This window comes from Glycine soja, chromosome 10, assembly GCF_004193775.1.
Source record: "Glycine soja cultivar W05 chromosome 10, ASM419377v2, whole genome shotgun sequence".
Lineage (NCBI taxonomy): Eukaryota > Viridiplantae > Streptophyta > Magnoliopsida > Fabales > Fabaceae > Glycine > Glycine soja.
Window position 1 is genome coordinate 45239663 of NC_041011.1, and position 10622 is coordinate 45250284.

The 10622-nt window shown below is 35.6% G+C and overlaps 1 protein-coding gene across 1 annotated transcript; it reads left to right on the forward strand.

The window, feature by feature from the left end:
* The first annotated feature begins 713 nt into the window (after positions 1-713).
* On the forward strand, positions 714-9710 carry LOC114369607 (phosphoenolpyruvate carboxylase 4-like). Its single transcript, XM_028326838.1, has 20 exons — positions 714-968; positions 1493-1656; positions 1962-2076; positions 2330-2407; positions 2521-2589; positions 2741-2819; positions 2931-3007; positions 3087-3182; positions 3621-3756; positions 4203-4307; positions 4624-4691; positions 4768-5001; positions 5379-5504; positions 5576-5677; positions 5748-5894; positions 6804-6902; positions 7234-7322; positions 7802-7928; positions 8013-8219; positions 8696-9710. The coding sequence occupies exons 1-20, from the start codon at positions 813-815 to the stop codon at positions 9518-9520; spliced, it is 3099 nt and encodes a 1032-aa protein (XP_028182639.1). The 5' UTR covers positions 714-812; the 3' UTR covers positions 9521-9710.
* The last annotated feature ends 912 nt before the right edge of the window (positions 9711-10622 follow it).

Here is a 10622-nt window from a genome sequence, read left to right on the forward strand (position 1 = left end):
TCGTCTATCTCTACTAATTTTTATAAATAAAAGATAATCAAAGTAGTTATTAAAAAAGAATAGTACACTTTAGTCTTTTTCTTTTCCTCGTGAACTAATAACGACTGAGGTGGGGGTGTGGGGGCAAAAAACAATATTTTTAATCTATTTAATCAACCTATATATTTTATCCCCTTTGGAGATTAAAAAAAAAAAAACACACATAAAACCAAGTGAGTTGAATGAAATGATGGTGGTGATTAAATGGACGGTTTAGTGGGAGAAAATAAAATAGAAAGCAACAGAGGGGGACACTTTGAGGGTAGAATCACATCAGAGACAATTACATACATACATATTTCTAGGTACATCTATCTTTTTGGTACATATACATACATATGATACAACACATAAGGGTTGACCTTCACGTGGTGTAAATTTTCTTAACATATAACAATTAGTGAGATAATTCATATTTAATTTTTATTATATGTAAAAAGAATTTAAGACAGCAATCATTCCATATCATGAATCATATTAATTTTTAACTCGATAAATTAAAGTACACTAGTAATATCTGACACATAAAATATGAAGCAACTAGAATAGTTAGAGTGTGTTCCAATCACAGTTCACTAACTAACGACCGCTTGGTTCCCGCGGTGCCTGCCTGCCACATGTTCTTTGTTTCCTTCCACCCTTTATACCGACCCCACACTCTACCCTTAATTACTATGTCTTAACTCACACTCACTCACACCAAACACTCTCACTCTTTCTCCACCTTTCTTGCTTTCTTCTCCTTCCTCCATTTCCTATCTTCATTCCTACCAATGACTGACATCACTGATGATATTGCTGAGGAAATCTCCTTCCAGAGCTTCGATGATGACTGCAGGTTGCTTGGTAATCTCCTCAATGACATTCTCCAGCGTGAAGTTGGCACCAACTTGCTTGACAAGATCGAAAGGACTCGAGTCCTTGCTCAGGTCTAACCGATATAACAAAGCACCAACCTTTCTCTCTTTTCCTTCACACCCCACTTTTTTTTCTCTAATGGGGTGTGCTTGTTTTGCTTCTTCTTTCATGATTCAATGCTTTATGTGGTTTTTAGTGTTTTTACTTTGAAGGGGGGTGTTGCCTATTTATATTTTGAGTTTAATTTTTATTGAATTTTTTTATTATAAAAATCAATAAATTTAGTATACATGACGGTTGCTGATTGAAAAACACCTCAAAAATCATAATTGATATGACCTATAAGGTAGTTGTTATTGTAAAAATCAATAAATTTAGTGGACATGCGGGTTTATGATTGAATAACACGTACGCTATTTAGTCTTGTATTTTTGTAACTGTTATGGGATATTATGCATTGGTGTTTCATGAATGATGATGCATGGGAGTTCATGTGAGAAGGGATGACTGATTTGATGTGCGTGCTTTTGCGATGATGCTGTGGTGTGATGAGAATGTTAGACGTGACACTGACTGATGTTTGTCTTTCTGGCAGAGTGGTTGTAATATGAGGCAGGCGGGTATTGTAAACATGGCAGAGATGCTTGAGAAGCAGTTGGCTTCGGAGTTATCAAAGATGACACTAGAAGAAGCTTTCACCCTTGCTCGTGCCTTCAGCCATTATCTTACTTTGATGGGTATAGCTGAGACCCACCATAGGTATTTCAGTAACTAGCTATTATATAGTCTTTTACTCTCATTACTTGATAATTATATTTAGATCCTTATAAGTACTTGTAAATGAAGAAAATCACAAGGATAAATGAAATAAACTTCTCCCGTACGTAATAGCTTATGGGGGAAACTTAATTTCATTTTTCCTTATTTTCTTCTTTTATAAGTGCTTATGGAAAACTTTATCCTAACAGAACCTTATTCTCTGTCTTGCACAGATTTTATTGCAATTCCAGAGTACTAATAGGTACTAGGTAGAGTAATCTTTTAAAGAAATTCCATCTTTGCAGGGTTCGTAAAGGAGGGAATATGGCACAAATTGCAAAATCTTGCGATGATATATTTAACCAGCTGGTGCAGGGTGGAGTCCCCCCAGAAGAACTTTATGACACAGTCTGCAAGCAGGTTTATTTTGTTCTTTACATGCCATTTGTATAGATTGAGAAGCATAGATGAAAGTGAAAGCGGCCTTCCGTGAGCACTATATAAAATCTTTTAGCCTAACTTCTGTGATGCTTAAGATTAGAAATTTTGAACCTTTCATTATTTTCTTTTTACTAATTTGGAATGTAATGTTTATCTTGCTGGTGTTTCAATCAGTAATCCAGTTCCACTTTCTTTTCCTTTTTCAAATTCAATTTTATTTCTGTTGCTACAGGAGGTTGAAATTGTTCTCACTGCTCATCCCACACAGATTAACCGTCGAACCTTACAGTTTAAACACATTAGAATTGCTGTGAGTTTTTTTACCTTGTTTTGCTATAGAAAAAATTCCAAAAGCTTGAAGTTTTCAATCTAGAATGTCATATAAGCATTTGTCTCTAACTACTTCCCCCATCCTCGATGTAGCATCTTTTGGATTACAATGATCGACCTGATCTTAGCACTGAAGATCGAGAAATGGTGATTGAAGATCTGGTACTTTTGCTGAACTATATTTCCACTCTAGAAAGCCTCTGTACTGTGTTTAAATAGGAAATGATCTCCTTTAACTGTGAAATGGCTTGTATATTTTTTTTTCTTCTGGAAATACTTCTTCTACTCTCATAGTTCACAATCGATTTGGTAGGTGAGAGAGATAACTTCAATATGGCAGACAGATGAGCTTAGGCGCCAGAAACCCACTCCAGTTGATGAAGCTAGAGCTGGTAAGCTGCTTCATTATTCTATATGTCAGCTCTTGCATGCCTTGGTTCACTGTGAAAGAAAATATTTATATTTGGCATATAAGAAACTGCTTGTTCAATGAATTCTCCCAGGTTTCAATATTGTGGAGCAGTCACTCTGGAAAGCTGTCCCTCATTATTTACGTCGTGTCAGCAATGCATTAAAGAAGGTCTATCATCTTTAATTTATGGTCAATTGGATTTAAATTCCTTTTTAAGATCTGCAATACAATCTATCCTCCATTGCAGCATACAGGAAAGCCACTTCCTTTGACTTGCACTCCCATAAAGTTTGGATCTTGGATGGGAGGTGATAGAGATGGAAACCCAAATGTGACAGCAAAGGTGAACATTTTTAACATCTATACTTTATTAAGTGATTTTGCTTTTTTAAATAAGTGGAAGAGTCTCTTCAATAGGTGAGAACTTTTCCAGTAGTGCAATCATACTTTTGTGATAAAATTTTGTTAATTTTTGGAGTTTAAACATGTCTTGTATGCTTTTGTAAAGGAAAAATTTAATGCTTGTTGAACATGGATAAATGTAGAGGGGAAAAAAATAAGCTGCCTATTATTATGTTAAATACTTCAATTTTTTTTTCTTGGGGTGGTGGCAATATGTTCTTTACTGGTTCAATCATAGAAATCTGTTGTCAGTAATTTAACCAATGTTGGGTTGGATTTCTTGGCAGAGAACATTTATCTTATTGATTTTGCTTTAATCCTGTAAATCTTGACAGATTAATAGTTCTTCTTTTTAAGTGTTTTTCCTTTTGTTCCTCAGGTCACAAAAGATGTTTCACTTCTATCTAGATGGATGGCGATTGACCTCTATATTCGGGAAGTGGATAGCCTCAGATTTGAGCTATCCATGAACCAGTGCAGTGATAGGTTGTCAAGATTGGCACATGAAATTCTAGGTGGTTTTTTGAATTTTATATTGGGGACATCCTTCCAAATGCCAATGGACATTCATCATTGTTTTATATTATAAGACCACCAAACACTGATTCTCAAAAGTAACATAGATTCCTTGTGAAGATGATTTCAATGCTTTAAAAATCATTCCAATTTTAAAAAAATATTATTAGTTAGATATATGAGCAGCAACCTTAATTATTAGTCCAAAAATTTGGACTTAAGAATGGACGGGGCACATTTACATCTAATCCATTGTTAAATCTCATCTAATTTAAGATTGAGTCCAACTTCCTGAGTGTGTGGTGATACTTGAGAGCTGTGTGTGATTTCCTGGGAGTGTTCTCTGAATCTGGTTCTTATCTTTAATGATAACAGATTAACATCAACTGCCAGTTTGATACTATTATAATCTGCATCTAAGAGTTGATTGTCACTTCCTCTGCAGAAGCTAAGCATGAGAATCGCCGTGAGAATTGGAATCAGTCTGCGAATAGAAGTCTCACACTTCCAACACAACTTCCAGCTAGAGCTCATTTACCTTCTATTGCTGGTACAAATAAAGATGTATCTTCAAAATAATGATGTTAAAAGTTTCTGTCTAATTCTTTGAGCATATTATATGTGATATGTCCGTAATGTCCATATTTTTGTTTCCTAGAACCACATGAAAAATATTACTTTCTCCTTTTCCTTTCTCCTTCCTACCTCTAATGATCATTTGAGGAATATTACTTTATGATTGCATGAGAAATAAATGTTTCGAATCCCTCCAATCCTAAAATAACTTATATTTTGTCACACATGAGGAATGGTGACGTATTTAATATTTTAATTCATATCCTGTTTGGACATATTCTTTCACGTAGAAAATGGTGAATCTCGGCATCCCAGACTAGACATTCCAGCACCTGATTACATGCAATCCAATCACAAGGTAGATCAATTCTGTGATTTTGATATTTCTGAATTTTCCATAGAATATTTGATAATATATATTTTCTAATTGATAGGATGGTGGGGTTTCTGTAAGTTCAACTACATCAAAACTTGCCAATCCCAATACTCGATTACCAGGAACAAGTTCAGCAAATTCCAGTGCTTCTTCAGCTGCACTTGGTCAAAAGAAATTGTATGCAGAATCCCAGACAGGAAAGTCCACTTTTCAAAAGCTTTTGGAGCCAATGCTTCCTCAACTTCCTGGAATTGCTCCTTATAGAATTGTCCTGGGGAATGTTAAGGATAAGGTATTGCTTCTAATTTATTCTGGTGATAAATACTTGAAAAAAAAATGATTGCATCAACGCTGGTATTTAATGTCTTTTCATTGTGTGAGAAAAAAGAAATTATGCATTCATGTTGCTGGTCTCTTTGATATTATTGGCTTTATACTGTGGCACATGCTTGATGAGTTCCTGGCATTTGTGCATCATTTGTAAAGGTTTCAAATGATTGCCAGTACACTAGTTTAAAAATTAAATAACAGATTACATAATTTTCTGATTGAGCTGAGCGCGAGGACATGTTGACAATTTCTAAGTAAATTCCGTTGACAATTATTTGTTGTAATTTTAAATTGTCAATCTAATAAATGCCTACATCTTCTTTGCCATGTGTTATTCAGCTTGAGAAAAGTCGTAGACGGTTAGAAATTCTTCTTGAGGATGTTGCATGTGACTATGATCCTTTGGATTACTATGAAACATCTGATCAGCTTTTGGAACCTCTGCTCCTCTGTTATGAATCTCTGGTACTCTTTCTCCTCTCTTATTTTTCCTGAACGGTTATCCATGATTGGTATTTAACTCTCCATTTCTTCAGCAATCGTGTGGATCTGGGGTGCTAGCTGATGGTCGACTTGCTGATCTGATTCGTAGAGTTGCTACCTTTGGAATGGTGTTAATGAAGCTTGACTTGCGTCAGGTATGATTTAAATTGTATGTTTATTATTGCCTGGATAATCAATGATGACCTGAAACTATCATTATGACAGGAATCTGGGAGACATGCAGAAGCACTTGATGCAATAACACAGTACTTAGATATGGGTACTTACAGTGAATGGGATGAAGAAAAGAAGTTGGACTTCTTAACAAGAGAACTTAAAGGGAAGAGGCCTCTTGTTCCTGTTAGTATAGAGGTGAGTGAGATGGTTAGAGTTTTTAGTATACCAAGCATCTGTTTGACAAGCTGTGTTTGAAAGCTTCGGTTTGTATTTTAGAAAAGGAAAAAAGTTGATATGGTAGTTAAAGTGTAGAACATTGAAGCTATTCTTTTTTCACTTTTCTTTATGATTAACTGAATGTTGACTAGTTCCAAAACCAACACTGTGATCTTTATAGTTGAAAATTGGAATAGGAGCCTTGGTATTATTCTCATGTCAAGATTCTGAATTTAGTTTCTTGAGCAAATTATAGTTACTGACACACTGAGAAATTCAGTATTGAACTTTCTATGGCAATCCTGAAAAAAAAAAAAGAGTAAACATCAAAAGTAATTGATACAATACAAGTGTCTTCAATTTTTTCCTTGAATGACATATACACCAAAATAGTTCACCAATGTCTAATTTTGATGTCAACCCTATTTGATGAAAAAATGACATTGGAAGACCATTTTGATGACCAAAATGTTTACTCAAAATAGAAAAATAAAATACCTTGATTTAGGCTTTAAATAAATGTATGCTTTTCATATTCTAATTATGGCACAAAAATCTTATTTATATGCCCCATTTATAATCCAAAGCCAAAATCTAAGGTTATTTCTGAAAATGAAACTAAGATACAAGAGTTAATTTTTCAGTTTGAGCATGGCTCAATTCCAAAGATAATTTTTTTTTTGTATTGTTACTTGTTTCTTTCCTCTCCTTTTCAAATCTCATTCATGATATTGTGACCAGTGACTGCCAGATCAAAGTTACCTATACTTTTTACATTCTTATTTATCTAAAGTAACCAAGAATTAAACTACCAGTAGTTGTTTAATTCTTTTTCTGTTAAATGTTCCTGGCTATTTCTGATTGGTATCTTGATTTTTTTTCTTTTAGGTTCATCCTGATGTTAAAGAAGTCTTGGATACATTCCGAATTGCCGCTGAACTGGGGAGTGATTCACTTGGAGCTTATGTGATCTCTATGGCCTCAAATGTACAATTATTTGCTACTATTACTAATTATGCATACAATTTGCACAATATCAATTGTAGATTCCAGTTTCGCCTGGCCTGTTTGGTACTAAAATACGTGGTTTAATAATCATCAACTCATTCTTTTTTCTTTTTAAATTCTGGACATTTGATTTTGCATGTTATTTTCCCAATATTCTGTCAAGCTGCCATTTGATATATATTTTTGTTATCTAATATGTTTTTGGCATTTCAACTCTACAGCTGTGAAGGACATAGTAATAGTATCGTGTTAGAACTTAAAAGAAATGAAAGTGGTATCCACACTGATAATCATGGGTTTATATTTTCAGGCAAGTGATGTCCTTGCAGTAGAGCTTTTACAGAAGGATGCACGGCTTGCTGCTATTGGGGAGTTGGGAAAAGCATGTCCTGGTGGAACGTAAGTATGGAACCTTAGGTGGAACTTGTATATCAAAGTGGTGCCTGAGATGAAAAAATTTATTTGTCCATTATATCTTTATGGTAATATTATTTCTTGAATAAAAACTTGAAACCAACGTTTTATCATGTATATTACATCTTAGCTAAACACAAATACGTGTAAATTTGGTTTACGTTTATGCACTTCAGCACTTGTCATATCCAAGTAACTTAAGGTTGATTATCTGGTCAAAATGTTTGGAAATTGAGTAGTGGGGATTAAATTGCAGGACTAGCCTGATCATATAAAATAGAATGGAAATAATGCCGCACTTATGCACTATTATTTTACCGGGCAACAATTAAGGGTGCTGGGTAAAAAGAAACTTTGCGATGCTTTATGATGATTGATGAGTTTGCGGTAATTTTCTGGATAATTTGTTTAAAAATCTCCTTGATAGTTTGAATGTTTGAATTTTACTGACATGTTTACAATAGGTTGCGGGTTGTCCCTCTGTTTGAAACTGTGAAAGACCTGAGAGGAGCTGGTTCAGTTATCCGGAAACTTTTATCAATAGACTGGTACCATGAACACATCATTAAGAACCATAATGGACATCAAGAGGTATAATTTTAATCAGATTCATTTCATTTTTTGTTATGTCTATTTTGTGAAACTCATCGATAGTATTATAAATTGTATGTGTAGGTTATGGTTGGATATTCTGATTCTGGTAAAGATGCTGGTCGCTTTACTGCTGCTTGGGAACTTTACAAAGCTCAGGAGGATGTTGTAGCTGCTTGCAATGATTATGGAATAAAGGTTACTCTATTCCATGGTCGTGGAGGCAGTATTGGTCGTGGTGGTGGCCCAACATATCTGGCTATTCAGTCCCAACCCCCTGGCTCTGTGATGGTAGGTTATGCATAATTGCATAGTATCTCTGAGAACCTGAATTTCAGTCCCATTTTCCTTTTAAAATTATGAGTAATTTTTTTTGTATTATTATTAATTTTGAAAAGTTTGCTGTTTGAAATTGAAACTAGTAGTTCGAAGCAATAACTGTAAATGATTTGCTACACACTTGAGGTGTTGGGGTATTAATTGATTCAGAGACTTGATCCTCATGATCACAAGGAAGTGATGTAGCAATCTGGACTATAGGACTGCTGGTGGAGACATGGTTAATGTAGAAACTCACCATGCATTCTTGGTTTCTACGGTTGTTGTTTAGACACTATTAGTCTATGTTGAATTTTGGACAACATTCAGTATTCCTGACAACTTTTAGGCTGTCAAAGCATTCAGTAAACATATGAATTGAATTTTAGATATGCTACTACTGGTGCATGTTTGAAAGAACAAATTTATTTTTCCATGGTGCATTGCAGGGAACGCTTCGGTCTACTGAGCAGGGAGAGATGGTAGAGGCTAAGTTTGGGTTGCCACAGATAGCTGTTAGACAACTTGAGATATACACAACAGCTGTACTACTTGCAACCCTTCGTCCACCTATCCCACCCCGAGAAGAAAAATGGCGTAATGTCATGGAAGAGATCTCAAACATCAGTTGTCAGTGTTACCGCAATGTAGTGTATGAAAATCCAGAATTCCTGGCCTACTTCCATGAAGCCACACCAGAGGCAGAACTTGGCTTCCTTAACATAGGTAGCCGCCCTACAAGAAGGAAGAGCTCAGTAGGAATCGGACACCTTCGTGCAATTCCCTGGTTATTTGCATGGACACAAACAAGATTCGTTCTTCCAGCTTGGCTTGGAGTCGGAGCAGGTTTAAAAGGAGCTTGCGAGAAAGGTTACACCGAAGAGCTAAAAGCCATGTACAAAGAATGGCCCTTCTTTCAAAGTACCATAGATCTTATTGAGATGGTTTTGGGGAAAGCTGACATTCCTATAGCCAAGCACTATGATGAAGTCCTTGTGTCAAAGGAGAGGCAAGAGCTTGGCCATGAACTAAGAAGTGAGCTCATGACAGCTGAAAAGTTTGTCATGGTTATTAGTGGGCACGAGAAACTTCAGCAGAATAATAGGAGCTTGAGGAGGCTAATTGAGAATAGACTTCCCTTCCTTAATCCCTTGAACATGTTGCAGGTGGAGATACTCAAGAGGTTAAGACGTGATGATGACAACCGTAAGATCAGAGATGCTTTGCTTATCACCATAAATGGGATTGCTGCAGGGATGAAGAATACAGGTTGACCTTGCTTCTCAAGGACTATATTGTACAAGCCTTCCACAATTCACATATGTTCACCCTTGTTTTATAATAGGTTTGCTAAGGAAAGATTATCATAGCCATAATGGTGAATGGTTTGTTCTGTACTCAGATATACTGTTATATAAGAATGTGATGCAAAATAATTAAGTTTTTCCAGCATTTTGGTTCCTACTTCTTTATCATGAATTTCTTGTACTTCTTGCTTAATTTGGGAGGACAGATGAGAATTTGTTTGGACGATCAAATGGAAAGTGTGCCAACACCATTTATTAACTAAGTGATGATAAATAAAATACCCATTATTTAGTTAGTTAGTTACATTAGTTAGTTAGGTTAGTTCATTGAAGAAATAAGGCATGTTGCCTATAAATGAGTGGGGAGGAAGATTGAGGTCATCTGGTCATTTGTGAGAGGATTGAGACCTTTGGGCATTGGAAAGTGCAGACCCTTGAAGTTCTGCAAGTTTGACACTTTTCTTTTTGTAATTCTGATCCAATTTCTATCAACGGGTATAAGAGCATTAGAGAAAAATGGAGACACTTACATCACATATGCGTGTTAGACTAGGAGGATTGAAAGTTAATTTTGGGCTGCATGGCTTGATCACCATGCTTCAATTAGTTGAAACACTATTGGAACTTTATGTCAGTAGCCCCAAGCTATTCATCATTAGGACGAAATGAAACTTTAGAGGAGAAGTATTGACAGATACTCATGTAAGAAAGAATGGTAATGGGCCTGCAATTGATTAGGCCTATTAAGAGGGCAATTGATTAGGCCTATTAAGAGTGGGTTGCTTTCCTGAATGATCCGTTGGCTTGGAGTTTAAATCTCCGACATCTACCGGTTTAGGAGATTTTGGGTGATGCTAGGTACACCCAGCATTTTAAGTGAATGGACAAAAATATCCTTCACTCAAGTTGATTCGTATGAGTTATACGGATCAACATGATCCGTATGTTTAAATTATATTTACGAATCAAGTTTATTTGTACAAATCATATGGATTAACCATGAACTCGTGTCCTTTCGACGTAGAATAATTTTGGAATTAATAAAAAAATATTGGGTGCACAAGCAATC

Coding starts and splice junctions, on each gene's coding strand:
- LOC114369607 (XM_028326838.1), top strand. CDS start 813: ATGACTGACATCACTGATGATATTGCTGAGGAAATCTCCTTCCAGAGC. Junction 2,820..2,930: donor AGTTGATGAAGCTAGAGCTG/GTAAGCTGCTTC, acceptor GAATTCTCCCAG/GTTTCAATATTGTGGAGCAG. Junction 4,308..4,623: donor TCATTTACCTTCTATTGCTG/GTACAAATAAAG, acceptor TCTTTCACGTAG/AAAATGGTGAATCTCGGCAT.